Consider the following 22,258-nt stretch of genomic DNA (forward strand, 5'->3'; position numbering starts at 1 on the left):
CTTAGATGGTACCTATCATAATGCTTCCTGCCCCAATCAGTTGCTCCTGCCATTGGAAGTTTGGGTAACTATGAATGCGATTACACTGGGTTCCGTGCACAAGCCCTATTTTTATTTTATAGGGCACCAACCCTGGATGGTCATATCCATAGCTACCCTTACTTCTGGCGGCAGAAGCCAATCAGGGCAGAAAATCTCATACCCTTTAACTATCTCCAACAGCTCCAATTGTCGATGAATGTTGACATAGTGTTCATACTCAACTGGCTTCTCCATCACAGAAGTCCCCGTACTCTTATCACCCATGAAGAAGAGAAAAATGAAAATATGGGATCCTTCTTCCCCTCAATGTATAAATGACATCATAGTTATATAGAAGGTAGAATTTTCAAAATCTACTGTTCTAAATGATCGAATAACTTTAGTGTTTTCCCGTTATTTTACTACTTATACCACCATTTACATTACGAGGAAGGAAATTCACTCGCTCACAGTACTGTTCACCTAATCCTTAAATCCTAATGACGGCTAATCCTGACATTCCCAGAACTACCTGATGGGATTTCACCATAACACTCAGCTGCCGAGTCTTGTGGCCGCAGTGGAAGCTATAAATGTCATTACCCATTTTATTCAATGTCAAACACTTTTGCTTTAACTACGTCTCCAGCCATAAATCAGATGAGGGAAAGCTGTTAATAAAGCTGTGCTTTCCCTCAATAACTCTCCATTGCTGCCGCAAATTGCTTAAAGGAATTGAAATGTCTTCAGTCACATTGAGATACACTGATCAGATGTTTTACTCCAAGCTTTTACCAGTTTGCTTTATCTTAAGGTTCTCTACAATGCAGCTGGCTTCCTCGAGAAGAACAGAGACACGTTGCCAGCTGACATTGTGCTTCTCCTCCGGTCCTCCGAAAATAATCTCATTCGTATATTGGTGACTAATCCACTAACTAAAACAGGTAAATAAAATTTTTTTTAAGTTTGAAGGGGTACTGCAGAGAGAAATTAGTGCTCTCTGCTGCCACCTCTGTCCATGTCAGGAACTGTCCAGAGCAGTAGCAAAACCTCTCCTGCTCTGGACAGTTCCTAACATGGACAGAGGTGGCAGCAGAGACTACTGTGTCAGGCTGGAAAGAATACACCACTTCCTGCAGGACATACAGCAGCTGTGAGTACTGGAGGACTTGAGGTTTTTAAATAGAAGTGAAGTACAAATTTATGTACTTTCTGACACCAGTTGATTTGAAAGAAAAAAAATCTCTGGAAAACCCCCTTTAAGGTAGCAGTAATCTTAAAAATTCATTATAAAAGGGAAAAGAAAAAAAAAACAAGCAGAAATCTAACTTTCCTCCTGGTCCCTTCTATTTTTATCTTACTGATGACTAAGATGTGGGCAAAGAGACTTAAAAGGGAAGCTGCCATCTTTTTCATGCTGCTTGAACCCTGACTCATTGGGGCCATCTCCGGTAGCTTCTCCTTATCCCATCAGTCTTCATTGATAAATCTCTTTCTGTTTGGTGATATGGAAAAATCTATAAATCAATGCTGGGGAGATGGGACCACCCCAATGACTCTTAGTTCAGGCAGCATGGAAGTGGGGACAGGTTCACTTTAAATAACTAAAAAAAGAGTCTAGACTGCATGTGTCCTATGATGCCCATAGTGGAATTCCTCCATTGCTAGTGAATATTATTTCTTCCTCATGTTATTTGGGGACATAGGAGACCACAGGTATAGCAGGTGCGGCTAGGAGGTGAATTTCGAGCCAAAATGTCAACTCCACCTACAAGTTTATATCGCTTCTTGACTGAACCAATCCGTTTTAGCTTAGTATACATAAGACTTCCCTGATTTTGTGACTCTTCTCCACTTTTGTTTTTTTCTACACTTTTTTACATTTTTTCTCTTAGTCTTCCCTATCCATAGTAGTCATTTTAAACCACCTGACTGATTTTCAACCATCATTTGAGCCTTCCTAGTTGACTTCTTATTCAAGACTCCAGGATCAGTCTCCTCTCAGACCATTTGGTCTATAAAATAAAAATAATTTTTAGGCCCCATGACTACTATGCTTCATTCCTTCTAGCCATGATTCTATGGACTATCTCCTCCACCAACATATAATCATCTGTATTCCTCAGGAGAGAGGTTTTGGGGCATCTCTTTTCTGTCTGGTGTTCCCAGGGGCCATCTGCTATTCCACATTTTACTAGTATATTTGATGGCATGACTGCTAAAATCACACTACTGAGTTTTTCCCCTACTTCCGAAACGTACTTCTCTCAGCAGTGACAGACTCAATCACCGACTGAAGTAGGACAGCGGCAAGGCGGCAAGGCAGTGGCAGTGGCAGTGATTGGCCGAGTGGGCTGTAACAGCTGAGACAATTCAGTCTTGGAAGTAGCAGCCACAGCTTACGGCAGGGGACTCAAAGACGTCACAAGAGGACCCCTGGAGTTCCCCTTTAATGTTTAGTTTCATTAAAAAAAAAAATGATAAAAAGTCATGAAAGGAATATTTTATGTTACTCAACTTTAAAGGAGAAGTCTGATACTGCAGAGGCAGGGGGGAACATAATAACCACCACTACTCACCTCTCCCCCGTGCCTGTTCAGATCCAGAACATGCAGCAGCTGATAAGTACTGGATTTTTAAATAGAAGTAAATTACAGATCTGACCCCAGTTGATTTGAAAGACCATTTTGTTTGCTAGAGTACCCCTTTAACATCAATTTTGGGTGAAAATGTAGACAAGGAACACCCGAAGCTCTTACATATACACACAGTATCTGTTTTGCATGGACTATCCCTTTAAATCCTGTAAGTAAATTGCCTTTTTTGTTCATCCAGGCAACCTCGCTCACACTAAAACAAAAGCAAGAATAAATTCGCAAACGCTTATAATGCCAAAAACAGCCAGCCGCAGCAAGGTAAAAAGAATTCTTTGTTCTAGAACTTACTGTTTCTTCCCACAAGGCAATGCTATTGACATGTAACATCCTCTTGGTTTATTTGCTTTCCATCCATCTATCAAGCTGGATATCTTAATATTGTACAATACTTGTTACGCCTGTGAGGTAAACACATTTCTGTGTCCTCTGTCTGTCGGCTTTGTAGAATAACAGATGTCAGCCTAGATGAGTCTCCTATGTATCACCTTACTGAAATGTATATGTGGCGGTGTGAAATTATTTAGTGTAGCCTATACCACTCACTGCTTAAAGGAACATTACACCCGGGAATGAACGATACAGGAGAAACCTGCCCTTGATGTCTCCTTATACCTATAGATATCTTGTTAATTTTTAATCCTGATTGCTACAGTTTTTGTATGAAATAGACAAGGGGGTGGGGCTTAGCAAATAAGGCGGGGCCTGGCGATACAGAGCAATGAGTTAAACTATTCAGTAGTTATAGTATGTACAGCAAAGATATCAAACTCAGGCCCTCCAGCTGTTGCAAAACTACAATTCACATCATGTTTGGACAGCCAAAGCTTTAGCTTTGGCTGTCCAGGCATGATGGGAATTGTAGTTTTGTAACAGCTGGAGGGCCTAAGTTTGACACCTGTGCCCTACAGTTAGTCACGGATTTGACTAAAAAAAAGTGGAGAAATGGTTGACTATAATATGTGGGAGATTTATCAAACATGGTGTAAAGTGAAAATGGCTCAGTTGCCCCTAGCAACCAATCAGATTCCACCTTTCATTTTCCAAAGTGTCTGTGAGGAATGAAAAGTGGAATCTGATTGGTTGCTAGGGGCAATTACTAGCAATGTAAAATGAAACTGGCTCAGTCGCCCCTAGAAACCAATCAGATTCCACTTTTCATTCCTCACAGACCCTTTGGAAAATGAAAGGTGGAATCTGATTGGTTGCTAGGGGCAACTGAGCTAGTTTCACTTTACACCATGTTTGATAAATCTCCCACTATATCTTCACAGTTTTAACTGCAATATAAGATACAATGGGATCAGAAGGAAAGAATTTCCATAAATTTATTTATTTTATGTGTATTTTTAATTAAATCTTATTTTTGTGCTTAAGAGCTGATATCAGCGTCTCGATAAGATTTCTTTGCATTATTCCACAGAGCGAGTTCGGTGATGCCCGTCACCCTCGAGAGACAACCAACATGAAGACTCAAACAGTCGCGTCATATTTTAGGGTAACATTTTTCAGCTTGTGTTTATGTAAATGGCAGAGCCGAATGCTCATATTAATATTATAGGCATTATTGACCATAGGAACATGCCACATGCCGGGCAATCCCTGCGTTGTAATACAACGGCCATAGTTTAAAAAAAACAGCTGTTGTATTACAGCGTGTGAACCTAGCCTAAGGCTAGGTTCACACACAGGAAAATAAAAGCAAAATAAAGCTGTAAAATAGGCATAAAATGCAGCCATATTTGTAAGCTTATAATGTGCTACATGTCTATGGAAAACAGCTGTCCGTGCACACATTGTAAATAAATATGAGAACGCACTGACATTTTGACTTTACTGTAGCATAAGGAAATGTTTTTTTTGCAGGCTTATTTTAATAATATTTTTTTTTTTCTGTAATTATCAAATTATGACTATATTATTACCTCAAAAAATGTTTTGGACATCCATCATTTTGAGGTGAAAATATGTCCATATTTGATCATTATGTCATAATATAGCTGTATTTTTGCCTCAATAAGATGTCCAAATTTACGTCCGAAAACAAACATTGTGTAAACATAGCCTTGAAGTGTTATTATCATTTCAAGTGTTACTGGTTACACCGGGTCTCGTTCTTAAGACCTGCTGTAATCCCAAAATACAATTGGGGGAGTATGCGGTATCCCCCTTTACTCCCAGGGTGCTAATCAAAACCAACCTGTTCATTCCATTAGAGGCTATGGAGCAAACAACTCAGATGTCCCTGCCAGCTGGGTGTTGGGTGCACTGCCTCGCTACATACTTCCCATAGTGGAATCTCAGGATCACAGTGGGTCTCAGCAGTGAGACCAGGTACCATAAATAACTTTGACATTTCTGAGGACATATCAAAAGTTACTTGAAATGACAGAAAGGGCTGTTCACAAAAAATTTTCTTTCACATCAACCGGTGCAAGATATTTGTAATTTACTTCTATTAAAACATGTTATGTCTTCCAGTACTGGAAGACGTGATATGTTTTAACGTAATCTCTGGCACTGTAAAATATGTAAAACGAATCTATGGCACTCTCTGACACGAGTTGATTTGAAAAAAAAAAAAAAAAAATTATTAGTGAACATCCCCTTTAATTGTAAATATACTATAAATATACTATCAAAATGAATATTACACTGTATACACATATAAAGTCTGCATAGCTGTAGAAGTAGCCCTGGCATTTAGAATAATAACCACCATAATTACATAAAGTACATACATACACTGGACTACGTATGTATATAGACTTCCTATTTCTGTCGCAGTATTCCCTGATGGATTTATTGTCAAAAATGGTGGCTGGACAGCCGCACTTTGTGCGATGCATCAAACCCAATAATGATCGCCTACCAAGTAAATTTGACCGGGAAAAAGTATTGGTGCAACTAAGGTACACAGGAATTCTGGAGACGGCAAGAATACGCCAGCTGGGATACTCACATCGGATTTTATTTGCCAACTTTATAAAGAGGTAAGAGCGAGTGGGATCAGCTGTCTTGGGAATTATTCTCCTCCTGTATACAGTACTCATGGATATTAAAAAGCTGACAAAACAAAAAGGTTGAATGAAGCTTATTAGAATATTAGTGTTAATTTCTATGTACATGTAGCTCTTTACATAAGCTTAAAGGGGTACTCCAGCAAAAAAAAAAAAAAAAATGATTTCAAATCAACTGGTGCCAGAAAGATTTGTAATTTACATCTATTATAAAAAATCTCCAGTCTTCCAGTACTTATCAGTTGCTTTATATCCTGCAGGAAGTGGTGTATTCTTTCCAGTCTGGAGAGCAGGAGAGGTTTTCTATGGGGACTTGCTACTGCTCTGGACAGTTCCTGTAACTGACAGAGGTGGCAGCAGAGAGCACTGTGTCAGACCGCTTTCCAATGCATCACTTCCTGCAGGACATACAGCAGCTGATAAGGGCCGGAAGACTGGAGATTTTTTTAATGTAGGAAAATTACAAATCTCTGTCACTTTCTGGCAACAGTTGATTTGAAAGGGAAAAAAAATCACTGGAGTACTCCTTTAAGTAGTTACTAAGACATTTCATTGAAACTTAAAGAGCTATAATGGTATGTCCACAAAACAGAATCCTGGCGGATCACCCGCCGCAGATTCCGCAGCTCGCCCCCGCTTAATTCTATGCTTCAAATATGTGTTCCAGCACATAAAGGCTATGATCACACATAGCATGAGACCGACCGTTCTGTGACCTGGTCGGGTCATGGAACTGCCTGTTTCAGAAAAAAACGGAAGCTGGGGGATTCGAACGCTTATCGAATATTTATCGAATATTCGGCGAACTATTCGATAATATTTGATAGATCGAATACCTTACTATTCAATAGAATATCTATTCGATCGAACAGTATTCGCTCATCACTACCGGCCGGTACTGCAATTAGTTGGCGCCCGCATCAGAACTTCTCACAGCACACAATATATACTATGTGTATACACTCCGGGCCAGGATTCCCTCAGCCTGCAGCACTAAGTAAATACCGCAGAAATCACAGCCATTGTAACAATGGCCGTGATTTCTGCTGAACTTACTGTACATAGTGTGAACATAGTGTGATGAGCCAGATTTGCTTTGCTTTAAATCTGCTCCATCAAATCTGCTGCGGATCCTGTACACGTGAATGCACTCTTAAAGGGGTTGTCCTGGAATAAGAAACGACTGAAGCTAACAGGTAGTGTAGAGTACTTGCCAAACTGTCCGGGTCCAACAACAATCTCTAAACCTGAACGCTCCTGGGACAACCCCTTTAAGAGTTACATTTTTGAAACTTAGAATTTATACGTGATGGTTGTAATGTATCTTTACTGCATGTGGTGTGTTATTGCTGCATATTGATATTATTACTCATCATCATCGTGAATCATCTCTGGCTCCTTTCAGATATTACCTGATTTGCTTTCAGTCCTTTGAAGATACCCCGGTCAGCCCTGAATGCTGTGCTTCCATACTGGAAAAGGCAAACTTACACCACTGGGTATTAGGAAAAACAAAGGTATTTATGAGTACAGGTCTGCCATCAATTCTGCGGGTTTGGATGGAGAAGTAACGTAAGGGTCCTATTAGATGAAGCAATTTTTCATTTAATCCGATTAACAATTGCAATTATCATCATTTGTATACTGTAGTCTATGAACGATTGCAATAACGAATGAACGATGTGTACGAAAGATTTACGAACAATTAGCGATGATTTTATGGTCACCTCAAAAAGATGCGATCAACGTCATACGGTTGAATTTTCCTTGGTCGTTTTATCGTTGCCTGCATACACACGGAAAGATAATCGATTAAATTCTAACGATATATAAGGATCTTTCCGTGTAATAGGGCCCTAACCCTTCTTGCTTCCTATGTATATAAGCCAATGGCTTAAAGGGGTTACCCATGGAGATACTAGGTCTTAACTGATGCTAAATGTGAAAGTAAGTGAATTGCATTTTTTTTTTAGAGATATACTAATCATAATACTAATTTGAGACACTTACTAATTCCGCATGTCCCTGTTTGGTTTGATAACCTGTTATCTTTCAATACCTTATGAAATCCACAAAGGTGGTCACACATGCTCAGTACAACTGCAAGTCCTTGTCCCAGAGGTATTGGCAACTACTCTTCACTGTGCCCGCAAGCAAGGGGGGGGGGGGTGTTATGAGAAAGTGTGTGCAATGTTACATGGCAACTAGGATAACACTGCTAACTGCACTGGAAGTGCACCGAGGATGAAGGTAAGAAACATACCTTCCTCCTCGGCACCCCATGTGCAATAAGGGGCTAACGGCAAGTTAGATTTGTCTGATAGTTCCCCTTTTTAAAAAAAAAAAAAAATTCTGAAATCAATTCTAATGTTGTCCTAATGGTAGCCAGTCCCTAGTTTTGAACCTTCCCAATTTTATCAATGTATCAGAATATATAGTTTTATTACCTCTCTGATATACAGTAATTTCTCTACTTTTTGCTTCTCTATTATTTAGGTCTTCCTCAAATATTACCATGTGGAACAGCTGGATCGTATGATAAAGACCATAGTCAATAGAATTGTTCTTTTTCAAGCCTGTGTCAAAGGATGGTTGGGGGCCAAAAGATACCAAAAACTGAGGCAGAAACGAGAGGAAAGTGCTGTAAAAATCCAATCAGGTAATATACTCTATGTCCAGTGATCAAATAACTTTCATTTCAACTTAGTTGTGTGATTTTAAACTCTAAATAAATAAATAAATATAATCTCCTATCTATGCAATGGTTCAGTGGGGTACTTCGGCTTTAACTGCGCTTTGCCAACACTGGGGATAGTGGGAATAGTTGAAGAAAGTCCTGAAGACAACCTTTGTTGCATGTGGTTACCCCAGACGTAGACAGGTTAGATCCCCTTGGTGGTAGTTTCCCCTTGTAGGGTTTTAGCAATGGACACTGCTATGGCTTGCACATGTACAAACTGAATAAGAAGGTACAGTATCTGGCAGGTGCAGGCACCTACCCACAAGGGCAAGGCCCCCTGGCCAGCTATCTCTGAAACAGCTGACTGATCACCAACTAGAACCCCCTAGGCTTGACCAAACTTCCTATATAAGGTCCAGACCTTGGCTAATCTCCGATTGGTGGAGGAACTGTGAGGTGACTCGACATCCCATTGGTGGGAACTTTCTAGAATAAGCCCAGTACAAGCTAGGCATTGGGATTTGACAGGCAATCACACTCTTACACAGGTAAAACATCATATAATATCAACAATGCATTAACCCCATAGACCTTCAATGTGCTGTAAAAGAATAAACAATACTCAGTGGCTGCATCTTGTGGCCAAAAGTGAAAGCTACAGGTCTGAGCATATAATATAGAAAATACCAGCACAGTGGTGTTATGGAGCACAAGGAACCTTCTAGCAACTACCTTCAGCGCCAACTAGAATAGACTAGGACACGGTAGGGGCTCGTTGTTTCCAGGACACTACACATATATGCTGAATATAGAGCAGATACTAAAGGTTTATACTTATTCAAGGATGATTTCAGTCTTTGACAGAAAAATTGATGGCTAAGGGGGAAAACGTAATACAATGGTGCCTTGGATTACGAGCATAATTTGTTCCGGGTCCATGCTTGTAATCCAAATCCACTCTTAAACCAAAGCAAAATTTCCCATAAGAAATTATAGAAATGCAGACAATTGGTTCCACACCCCAAAAATAATGATTTATTATTCTGAAAAAAATGTAAAAATAATGAAGCAAACATTTAGAAACAGCAGAATATGTTATATTATAAGTTACTGTACAGTAATGGAGAGGATGGGAAACACAAGGGCTGACAGAGACTGCAGGGAGCATGAAGGAATAAGCAGGCAGATGTGGGCACATACATGCAGCACTCTCTGTCCTGGGAGAGAGGGGTTACAGCTATGGAGAGATTACCTCCACAGTCCTGTCCCCTGATGTAAGCCCCAGCCTGAAGTGGGTCTGCTATGATTTGGAAGGTGAGGGAGACTTCCTGGGTCAGAGTACAGTGCTGTAGACCACGTTATGCAGACCCTGCCCCTCCCCCACTCCCCTCCCACCCAGTACAGGGAGCTCTTAAACCAAAGCAATGCTCTTAATCCAAGTCACAATTTTGAAAAACTAAACCAAAACGCTCTTAAACCAAGTTACTCTTAAACCAAGGAACCACTGAATATAGTCTGTGATGCTATGTGGCAAACCATGATGGGATGGGGCTATTCTGAACTAGGTCCACTATTCTTATATGTCTTTAAAAGGGTAACTATTACTTTCAAAAACTTTCAAAAACATATTAAAGAGACATGGGACAAGTTGTAATTGGTGGAGGTCCGGGTCCTTAGAACCCCCATGATCACTAAAACTAATGGTCAGACCTCCGCTAAGATTTGTGCCCATTCACTTTCACTTGACAATGCTTTGCACTGCTAGAAGAGCAGTATAAGAGAAAGAAAGATAAGAAAGATGTGTGCTGTGGGTCATGTAAGACATAGAAGAAATATTCTCTTATGTCACACACAGACCGATCTTGCTGCAAGACTCAAATATTGATCAATGGGACCATTTTTAAAAATAAGGTTAAAATCGATGAAAAAATTTGATGCTTTCCAGCACGCAGTAAACAGATCTCTAGGATGATGTATGGTGTGCAACAAAACTTTACCTATTAGAGGGACGAGTGAGGAATGGAAAAGTCTGTAATTCTATTACCTAGGGTCTGTGCATTATACTGCAAATAGCTTGCAGAAATGACATATAGTAACGGGTCAGTCTGTCCTATACTGGGCACTATTGGTCATGTGTCACCAAAAAACATTTGCCCTGAAGCTCCCATTGATTATAATTGGAGCTTTTGTGCCGAACTGCACTGAAAAGTCAATGGGAGCAGTTTTTTTGGGCAATGATACAGAGGAAGCGGGTTGTTTTCCCCATATTAACCAGCATTTATTTTGCCCATATGAACATACCCTTAGGCTATGTTCACACTACGTAAGTTCCGCAGAATTTACGCCCGTTGTTACAACGGCCATGATTTCTGCGGTTCTTATGTTGTGCTGCAGGCTGAAGGAATCCAGGCCAGAGTGTATACACATAGTATACACTCCGGCTGGGATCCCTAGCAGCGCCATGAGAAACTGACATGTCAGTTTTCTGCGGCCGCTATTCAATGAATAGCGGCCGCAGAAAACCTTGTCAGTGCACACAGTGGAGCTAGCGACTACAGCTGCTCCCTCCATTGTGTGCCGTGGAGAGTTTTCATGCGGATGAGCACGGATGTGTCCGCATCAGAACTCAGCGCCGCTAAAGATCATCCAGCTGGTACTACAGTACTGGCTGGGGTTATCTTTTCTAAGACCGGCCGGGTCACGGAACGGACGGTCTGTTACAGTGTCTGAACACAGCCTAAGGCTGTGTTCACACATAGTATTTCAGTCAGAAAAAAAAAAGAAAATAGAATATAGATATTTGCTCTTTTTGGCTACGTTCCCACTGTGTCTTTTTTTGCCCGTTTTATGGCTGTCTTTTTGGAGGGCCGTCATTTTGTCCCAGATTTATCAAACGGTTTGAAATATAGACTGGTGTAAACTGCCCACAGCAACCAATCACAGCTCCTCTTTCATTTTACCAGAGCTGAGAGCTGAGCTGTGATTGGTTGCTGTGGGCAGTTTACATACTGTAAGTCTATTTTTTTACCCTTTGATAAATCTCCCCCTTTGAGTGTAAGTAACAAACATATTCTGCAAATAATGCCTGTTATTTGAAGAATACCGACGTTATTCGGCCTCAAAAGTACAGCCGTCCAAAAAGAAGGTAATAAAATGACAAAAAAAGACATAGTGGGAACATAGCCTACGAGGCCAGTGGAAGCGTGTAAACACCAAACGGCTGTAGCCTCAATGGGACGCATTCTGCCAATCTGCCTGTGAACCTATGCTGGAGCTATTTGAAAAAACGCAGCACTTGAATAGTGAGTGACCGCCTCTTCGTCATTCTTCGCTACCTCTGTGTTTTTACCCCACTCCTGGTTTTGGTTTAAAAAATATTGACAACAATACTGAACGAAAGGGTTTCTGCGGTTGCTATTCACTGAATATGTCAGTTTTCTACGGCGCCACAAGAGATCCTGGCGGGAGCGTATACAATCCGGCCGGGATTCCATAGAGGCCAGGTAACGTATATTTTCGTATTATTCATGGCCGTTGTTGCACTCGGCAACAAAGGCCATACTTTTACAAAAATATACGTCGTATGAACATGGCCTTCTAGTGAAAATGTAGTTTTCAGTAATTTTGGTATTACTATAGTCAACAACGCATTTTCTTTGCTTACACTACAAAAACATTATGTTAGGTCAGATGATCATACCTATACATTATATCACAATCAATATTCTGTATTCATCTAAAACATGTCGGCTGTAATGTTACTGTATATTTCTACGTGTTTTACAGCTTACAGAGGACATGCTGTACGAAAAGAGATTCATGCAAAATCGGAGAAGTCGGGAAACGTCATTATTAAATTCCAAGCGCGTACGTATGCATATCAATCTCATTATACAAATCCTCGGCTTTTATAGGAGCATTTTCATTTTTTCCTCATCCTTTCTCTGTAATATGTTCCAGGTGCCAGAGGATACTTGGTCAGGAGGAATCTCAAGTTAAAAAAAGAGACTGAGGCGGCAACTACCATCCAGTCTCACTATCGCGGGTTTAAAGAACGAAAGAGTTTTGAAAGAAAAAAGTAAGAAATTTGGTTGGCTTATATTGGAACATGCTATATAGAGCTATATTTTCCAGTCCAGCCCAGGACTGGATCCAGCTTTTAAGTAAAAAATCCATCTAGTCTCCCCTTTTAGTATTTCCTTCCTTATTATCTTAGGATAGATATAGGTTTATCCCAGGCAGGTTTACATTCAGTTAATATTTTCTCACTTTGCTTCTGATCTTTCCTCCCAACTAATCTCAGATTGTGTCCTCTTGTTTTTGAGTTCAGTTTTTTTTTTATTAAAAACTGATCGTGCCCCCCTCCCCCCCCCCCTTCCATGTCTTCTTTCCTCTAGACTATACAGCTTCATGTCCTTTCTTGATATGTTTTATGCCTCACACCATCTACCATTTCTGTAGCCGTTCTGGGCTTTGGACCTGTTCTATTACATCAATATGTCTTTGTAGGTGAGGGCTCTAGAATTGGACACAGTACTCAAGATGTGATGTCACTAGATCTCTATACAGCTGGATCACAATCTCCCTATTCCTACTGGTTATACCTCTAGCTATACAGCCCAGCACACCATTATATATACAGCCCAGCATACCATTATACATACAGCCCAGCATACCATTATATATATACAGCCCAGCATACCATTATATATATACAGCCCAGCATACCATTATACATACTGCCCAGCATACTATTATATATATACAGCCCAGCATACCATTATATATATACAGCCCAGCATACCATTATACATACAGCCCAGCATACCATTATATATATACAGCCCAGCATACCATTATACATACAGCCCAGCATACCATTATATATATACAGCCCAGCATACCATTATATATACAGCCCAGCATACATATATATATATATATATATTAACCCTTTGAGGATCAGGCCCAAAATGACCCAGTGGACCGCGCACATTTTGATCTTAGTGTTTTTGTTTTTCCCTCCTCCCCTTCTAAGAGCTCTAGCACTTTCAGTTTTCTATCTACAAGCCATGTAAGTGCTTGTTTTTTACAGGAATAGTTGTACTTTGTAATGGCATCTTTCATTTTACCATTACATGTATGATGGAATTCCAAATATATTATTTATGAAGATATAAATAGGTGAAATCGTAAAAAAGAATGCAATATGGTAACGTTTGGGAGATTCCTGTGTCTACGTAATGCACTATATGGTAAAAGCGACATGATACCATTACTCTATAGGTCAGTCCGAACACAACCATATGCAGGTTACACAGATTCTCTAATGTTATATATTTTCTTTAAATGAAATCCTTTTTTTTGGCAATTAATTATAAATAAAATGGGCCTATTGTGACGCTTATAACAGTTTTATTTTTTCACCTACGGGGCTGTATGGGGTGTCATTTTTTCCGCCATGATCTCTAGTTTTTATTAATACCATATTTGTGAAGATCGGACGTTTTGATCACTTTTTATTAATTTTTTTATATATAATGTAACATAAAATCGGTAATCCGCGCACTTTTTTCCCTCTTTTCGTGTACGCCGTTTACCGTTCGCAATGACGCTTGTTATACTTTAATAGATTGGACAATTACGCACGCTACGGTATTATATGTTTATTTGTTTATTTATTTTTATATGTTTTATTTATATAATGGGAAAGGGAGGTGATTTTTAACTTTTATTGGGGGAGGGGTTTTGGGGTAGTGTGTTAGTGTTTTTAACTTTTTTTTTTTTACACATTTGAAGTCCCTTTGGGGGACTTGTACATACAGTACTTGGATTTTTACACTGATCATTGCTATGCCATAGGCATAGCATTGATCAGTGTTATCGGCGATCTGCTCATTGAGCCTGCCTGTGCAGGCTTAGTGCAGCAGATCGCCGATCGGACCGCACGGAGGCAGGTAAGAGACCTCCTGCAGTCCGTTTTACCGATCAGGAGTCCCCTGTCACTTACCGACCGGGACCCCCGCAGTGTGACTGCGGGGGTCCCGGTCGGTAAGTGACAGGGGACTCCCCCTGTCACTTACACTTAAACGCCGCGGTCGCGCCGCAATCGCAGCGTTTAAGGAGTTAATGACACGCGATCGCTGCAGCCTGTCATTACCGGTGAGGTCCCGGCTGCTGATTGCAGCCGGCCCCCACCTGCTATGAAGCGCGCTCCGCTCCGCTGGGGACAGACTTCCATGGCGTAACTATACGCCCTGGGTCGTCTAAGGGTTAAACAGCCCAGCTTATATATATATACAGACCAGCATATGAATATATATATATATATATATATATATATATATATATATATATATATATAGCCCAGCATACCATTTTTATATACAGCCTATCATATGATTTTCTTTCCCTACCGCCTGGTTGCACTGGTGACTCATTTGAAGGCTATCAGAAATCGCTACCCTTTAAATCCTACTCTTCTGAAGTCTTTACCAACACAAAACTGCAGATATGATACTCTGATAGAGGATTCCTCCTCCCCAAGTGCATTATTTTACATTTTGAAACATTGAACTGCAGTTTCCATTGTTTGGACGACTTGGAATGCTAAATAATTTTCCATTGTGTTGGCCTAAAATATGTACCAGCTATGTCTTTACTGCGTGACTGTACTGCAATGAACGTGTTAATAAAAAACTACCTGATTTAAAAAAAATATAATTTTCCATATTACTGACACCTCCAAGAATATCAGCCCTATTGCGCACTTTGGATGTTTGAAAATAATAATAATGCACACTTACCTCCTTCACCGCCACTGGTATACCACCGCTTTGTCCCGCTGTGTGGCTGCTTCCAAGTCCTGAGGCTGTGACATTGCAGGGCTGCCCAGCCATCCAGGGACTGAGGTGCGGCACTGCTGCAGCCACTGCTTGTCAAGGTGGCTGCACAGGGGACAGAGTGGTAAGATAACGGAGGCAGCATTGGAGCCTGGGAGGTAAGTGTGCTTTAATAGACAACACCTTAACTTTTCTATGTACTAGGGAAAACATCTATTTGCACTCCTTTAAGGGAATATGGACTTCATAAACAGTGATTTTTTTGCTGATCTGGGGCATCCATATATCAATTAACCAGTCCTTGTTATTTATTTATTTATTTATTTATTTATTTCCCCTATAATATCTATGTTTTGCAAAACTTCCTTTAATCCAGATAAAAATACCAATGCAATAATATTTTTACAGGGACTCATTGAAGAGAAAACAATGTCCAAAAAATGATGAAGTGACGAAGAACGATGAAAAAGAGGAAACAATAGAAGATAACAAACCTAATGAAGGTAAAAGTAAAGAAGAAGCAGCCGTTGTAATACAGAGTCATTATCGGGGACACCAACAAAGGAAGCACATGAAAGAAGAAAGACTAAAAACACAAAATGAAGATAATACCAAGCCGTCTGAAGACAATCAAACAGAAACAGATATGGAAATAGAAAAATACCAATGCGAGACTGATAACAATGGTGAAGAAATGGATAAAGCTGCCATAGTCATCCAAAGCAACTATCGGGGTTACAGAGAAAGGGAGAAGTTTAAGGAGAGACAGAAAGATATAAAAACAGAATCATCGCCCAACATCTCCAATGGGGAAACCCAAAAAGATGACCATCCTATTGCTGAGGGTGAAAATTCTGAGGATTATGTAGATTCCCATATACATAGCAATGGAGATGCCAAATCTCCTGAAGAAAAAGAGAAAGCAGCCGTTGTTATACAAAGTAACTACCGGGGTTCAAGAGAAAGAGAGAGACTGAAGAAAGAAGGAAAAATTCCCAACAAAAACAGCGCAGTGGAACCTAATCACACAAGTAATGGAACAACCAGTATAATAAAGGAAATGGAAGATCTGGCGTTCTTCACAGAACAGGTAAGAACCAGTCTAATAAAGTGCTACAAAGGGTCACGATAAAGTTATTGGTTGGGAATATACTAGGTACAAAATAAAAAAATAATAATGTCTAAGTAGACACAGGTTGATCTGGTTCCCAAGGCATAAAACTTATAAGATCTGTAGTAGAGATGAGCAAACTTACACTGGTAACACACTTAAAGGGGTACTCCGGTGCTGATAAAAAAAATAAATCAATCATTAATATAGTTTTCCCACTTACCATCCCTCCTGAGTCTGTCTCCGTTTGAATTTCCGGCTGTTTGCAGGTCCCTGAAGCTCCAGTTGGTATCTTCATTTTTTCTTTACTTCCTGGTTTGGGCTTTCCCATAATGCACTTTATCTCCAGTGATGTCTAACTGACTCTGTAAAACTGTTAGATGGCTTACAGCTTGTTCAGCCAATCAGAGCTGAGTAGCCTGAGTCATCTGACAAAGGGAGGCTGGCCTAACAGGGCTTAGACCCGCCTCCCTTTTGATGATGTCGTTGTCACAAAATGGCTGCCACAGAGCAGCCTGGGGTCAACAGTCATTAGGTAAGAATGAGTTTACTTTACTTCCTGGTGGGGGATTGAGGGGGGGGGGAAACATAGGCAAAGGGGGCAGATAGTTGATTGAAGCATATTACAAAGTTATATACCTTTGTGATGTGTTCCAATTACCGGGAAAAAGCTTTTAACTGGAGTACCCCTTTAAGGTCAGGAGGATTTTACAAGCCGACACTGATGTAGCACATGGACAAACAATAAGTTCAGGTTTGCACGGACCTGAACGCTGCCTGTTTTTCAGGCAGCCCTGGGGCTACATCCATTTCCTCCAGCCACCATGATTCAAATACTGAACCTTTGGCTTTGTCCAAACCCAAACTTACTGTAAGTTTCCCCACGTCTAATCCGTACCAATGACTATAGCTATGATATTCTTTGAGTTGACTCATAGAGATGAGCAGATCTCTAGCATGCCTAAGTGCATCCAAACCCAGAAGCCTCTGCATTTGATTTCCGTAGCTAATGCAGTTGGATGCAGTCTTAGGACTGCCTGGAAAACATGGAGATCCACTCATCTTTATTGACTCATTCCGGAACTATGGTTCTTCTTTATTGGAGATTATTAGAGATACATCTGCCCTACTGTGAAATTGTTACCCCTGTTAGTTGGAGTCACTGCTTTATATCATTTCAGATCTCCAGGTTGTCAGAAAACTATTTAGTTCTGCAACAAAGGCTGAACGATATGATTCTGTCTAATCAGCTGAATCCCGAAATCACGGCAGAGCTAATGAGAGTGAAGAAAATGACAGAGAATGATTTCCATCAAAATAAGACAGGTAAGGGGGTAACTGTCCACTGTATGGAAGTGTCAGCCATGTCATCCTTACTAATGGGTGAAGACTGAGGAGTGAGATGAGATGGGATGAGGGCACTTACAAATCAGTGTTTGCCCTCTCTTATCGCTCATACTTAGAGTTAGCCGAGAATTTGCATTAGAATCTTATAGATATTTCAAATTATGTTCCATAAATTTGCCGGGCACAGTCATTGTAATGGTAATACCAATGCTTCCAGGAAAAATAATGAGATTAGAACAAGCTATATTGTCAATCAAATTTTAACTCTTCACTTAGCATGAATGCCTGAAAAGCTGTAAGCTAGAGATGAGCGAATCTCCTCAGATTTGTTTCAATGTGATTTGCCAAATCTGATTGTCAGATTCATTTTGGATTCAAAAGTGTCTGAGTTGCCCTATGAATGCCATAGCCAAGTATGTACAGAAACAGGGACTCCTGTAAAAGAGAGGTGTCCCTGCTCATACACAGTATAGATACTAAGCAGCTATGGGGCACCCAGTCTACTGAATTCAATAAGTGGAATAGTAGTCAACTATGCCAATTCATACCATAGTATACTGCAAAAAAGAAAGCAAGGATGTCCAGACACCTTTGTTATGCCCCCTTTATATCCCTATGTAACTGTGCAGATACTGAAAAAAGTGCCCCATATCCAACATAGTGGCTATGATCTGGACATAGCATAAAAGATAGGGCCCCTCACCCATTACTTGCTGGGCTATTCAGATATGTAATTTTCCAGTTGATTTCTGAAATGAAAGGGTGCCCTGAGACTTACCCTCTATACCTGATGGCTTATAACAGGGGCATTACTTTTATTTCAATTAGGTACAAGAAGTTATATACAGTACCTCGGCACTATCCAATACTCGAGCGGTACTGCTGGGGATGCATATAAAACATCCACTCTGACTCCTAATACAGGGTGGTGCTTCACACAATGGGCAGTGTCATCAGTAGAAATTCATTGGCACTCACCCAAAGTATGCCAGTTATATTCCAATCACATGGCCATGAAAACTTACATTGCAAGGCAACGATTGTTCCAGGCTGGTAGGCGTATGGACCAAGAGGAAATGCATACCAGCACGAAACGACCGTTGCCTTGCTATATTCGTATCCACGACCATGCGTTTGGAATAAAACTTTTGCACACTTCGGGTGAGTGCCGCAGCATCTTTCTGTCTATTGCTGTCTCAATCCTCTCTTTATGCTTTTCTATACTTGTTTATGGTTGATAGAATTTCAGGAGACTCACCTGCCACATGTAAAAGTGATAACTATGGGCTGGTATGAGTATTTTCTATGTGCATACTATATAATCTACAGCCTAGGATGGAATCCATAATATAAATGTATTTGCCATGCATGAGGGTACGAGCTCATTGCTTTGTACAGCCATCACGTTGCATCTCCTTCCACATAATTTAATGCAAAATACCCTGTATTATTGCAAATATGTCACCTGCTCGGCTTCCGAAAACAAATTAACATTTTCAGGAAGCTTCACACCGTCTCTACTCTGGAGCTCCACTTGTGCGCTGCCACCATGTCGAGGCGATATCTAAGGGTATTTACAGGTTCATTTAGTTTTTTGCTGTCTTCTGTCACATTCCATTATCGCAAATGTTTTGAGGCAGAAATTGCTACCTGAGAACTTTTTCGGCTGATGCAATGAAGCTATTTCGTTCCTTGTTTTTTTTTTGCCATTTATATATCAGATTGCAGGAAAAGCGAATGATGTTATTATGATGAAGAAAAAAATGATATGATATGTTCTCTCATCCATATTATATGATTGTTGTGCAGGTTGTTGTTTTGTTTACGTGCTAGACATGTACAGGATAACCAAAGGCAACGTCATTTTACAGCCAGACGTCCTCAACAGAAATCCTCTGAAGAATATTTTTTGGCATTGTATTCAAAATTCTAGGGACTTTAATCTGAGAGAGTAGTTTTACCTAATTTACTATGAAATTACTTTGGGGTATGTTCACACGTCCAAGTTGTTAGATGCAGTTTTTAAACCCAAAGCCAAGAATGGGTTTAAGAAGTCTCAGTCTTTCCTCTACGTATGCTCCATTCCTGGCTAAAACTCTCAACAGTACATTAATGCTGTATGAGAAGTTCGGAACAAAGATTAATTCATGCATACAGTAACGGAACCAAGCACAGTACATGAAAATGGCACTGGAACCAAGTTTGGTTTATAAATAGAGAACCACAATGGAGATCATTACCTTTACCCCAATTATATTTTGTATGAAAGAAGCCTGATAGCACCGAGAACTACATATCTGTAGCGTGTCCTTTTCAAGTTGTACAGTACACTGCAACCCTTGTGATGGCTTATTAAAGGGGATTTCCCCCTAAGAACACTTCACAGAAAAACTGATGTGTGGATACTACTGGGAACCCCACATTTTTGGCTCTTGCAGTCCCAAAAACTAGGAATGAATCATGCATGCTTGAAGGCCATTCCATTTAAGCTTCTCACTGCAGGGAGGGATATCTGGCTATTCCTGTGGTTTGAGACTCGTAACTGAGACTTCATGGATCCTGTTTTTACATATTCAATATTTTAGGGGGCAATATATCAGTGGAGATTCTCGATTAAGTACTCTATGGGAGTTTCTTTTTGTTGATCTCCTTGAGCTCAGTGATTGCTGTGTTTTGTTGTTCTACTGTTCTTTGCCTCATACCCAAACGGCAATATATTAATTGCCCCCCATACCCAGAATCATCCTATTCCACACTGATGAGGGGCAATAGCCTGAAACAGCTTTGATTTCTACCAGGAATTTATGAATACATTGATGCATTTCTACTTAACAAAGGGTTGTAACACTAAACATGTGATACTGTCATCAATGATTGGTCAATGTCATAGTACGTAAGGACAAACCCCCAACTGGCCATATCCAATCTGCAATATATTCATTGCCCCCTATACCCAGAATCCTACTCCACAATGTTGAGGGGCAATACCCCGAAACAGCTGTCTGTGAATTGATGCCTGGCTTTGGTTTTCCCTTGGCATGTTGCAATACACGGAACTGAGTTAGACTTTGACGCTAAAAGGGCCACTCTGGTATTTCCCTATTTGTGTTCTGATACTCACAAGAGAGTGGGACCTAAGGGGCTATATATCAAGGTGGTTTTGGTGATCTCCCCACTGGGATTCACCCTTTAGCAATGGGTTTCCTTCCTAGGAGGGATATCTGGCTACTCCTGTGTTTTAAGACTCATGACTGAGGCTCCACGGACCCTATTTTTGCATATTCAAATTTTTTAGTCGGCAAGATATTCCTACATTTCTAGGAGAATATTAAAGGAACAGCACAACACAGAGCTCTAAATAAACGTGTTATAATTGTTATATAATGGGAATTACAAGCATTTACTATTAAAGACAGGTCAGGAGAGACAACATTTTTCCTTTCTCACTAAATGCTCAATAAATAAAGTAAGGGAGACAAATGAATCGGCCGTTCAATTAATCTTTCTAGTCAATTTGGCAGATTATCGCTCTGTGTAACAAAAACAACGATCAGCCAATGACAGTGTTCATTGGCTGATCATGTCTTTTTGTCCTGCCTAAAAAGCATTGCTACGTGTAATGACGATACACGGCCGACAGCTGATGACTGTGTTAAAAAAAAAAAAAACTTCATACTTACCTTTTCCTGCTCCCCAGTGTTCTTCTCGCTTCTGCCCCCTCCCCACTGCCACTGCTGAAGCTTCTACACCGGCCTTTGGAGTTACAGGTCGCTCAGCCAATCACTGGCTGCAGCACTGTCTGTCTCGGCAAGTGATTTGCTAAGCACCCTGTCACTTCAGAGACCAGCTCTGAAATCCCAGCTGTGGCTGCGGTGAGAAGCAACAAGAGCCTTGTGAGCATGGAGAGGTAATGTACTGTATATGCTTCAGTTTTTACTATATACAGCAAGGGCTGCACAGACATCGCTAATGATGTCCATACAGCCCTTGCTTGATTATTGCAATAGGCTCAGTAAGCAAGCGCTGATCTAAAAGATCAGTGCTCGCTTACATTAGAGATCAGGCTGTGTCATATGGCCCTTAGTTAAAGGGGTTTACTAAAGGGGTTACTTACTTCCATAAACAGCATCACTCTTGTCTCCAGTTCAGGTGTGGTTTGCAATTAAGCTCCATTCACTTCAATGGAAATAAGTTGCAAAACTTGCACCCAAACTGGAAAAAGGTGTGGTGCTGTCTCTGGAAGAAAGTGGCCATGTTTTTGTAGCGCTGGAGAACCCCTTTAAGACCGGCATTCAGATACATTAGTCTTGATAAATCCCTTCAAGTTAGTCCCTCTCAGCCTGATACTGTGATGCATCTTTTCTTTTACTAAGGACTATAGATATAACCCCTCTCACTGATTTACCACAATTTATAAAAGAAACAGATAAAGGACACATTGAGCTCTGCTATCTCTGCGTGACAGCCCCGGCATGGTGAGTAGTGAGCGTACAAACCTAGAGAATTGGCGGACTATACTGTAAAAAATCCATTACTCTGACTTTGCTGTCGTTGCATAAACCCAGCTCCCCGCTGAGCGTCTT

The 22,258-nt window shown here is 40.5% G+C and overlaps 1 protein-coding gene across 4 annotated transcripts in view; it reads left to right on the top strand.

Annotated features, from left to right (window-relative positions):
- The window catches only part of MYO3A (myosin IIIA), a 107,530-nt gene that overhangs the window by 66,097 nt on the left and 19,175 nt on the right, over positions 1–22,258 (top strand). For all 4 annotated transcript variants that reach the window (XM_069959093.1, XM_069959094.1, XM_069959095.1 and 1 more), the window contains 10 exons: positions 836–965; positions 2,857–2,936; positions 4,099–4,173; positions 5,463–5,668; positions 7,101–7,212; positions 8,192–8,354; positions 12,162–12,242; positions 12,336–12,453; positions 15,626–16,307; positions 17,510–17,654. In XM_069959093.1, the coding sequence (XP_069815194.1) occupies positions 836–965; positions 2,857–2,936; positions 4,099–4,173; positions 5,463–5,668; positions 7,101–7,212; positions 8,192–8,354; positions 12,162–12,242; positions 12,336–12,453; positions 15,626–16,307; positions 17,510–17,654 (1,792 nt within the window). The remainder of the gene's footprint in view (positions 1–835; positions 966–2,856; positions 2,937–4,098; positions 4,174–5,462; positions 5,669–7,100; positions 7,213–8,191; positions 8,355–12,161; positions 12,243–12,335; positions 12,454–15,625; positions 16,308–17,509; positions 17,655–22,258) is intronic.

Source organism: Dendropsophus ebraccatus, chromosome 2 (genome assembly GCF_027789765.1).
Source record: "Dendropsophus ebraccatus isolate aDenEbr1 chromosome 2, aDenEbr1.pat, whole genome shotgun sequence".
In the NCBI taxonomy this organism is placed as follows: Eukaryota; Metazoa; Chordata; class Amphibia; order Anura; family Hylidae; genus Dendropsophus; species Dendropsophus ebraccatus.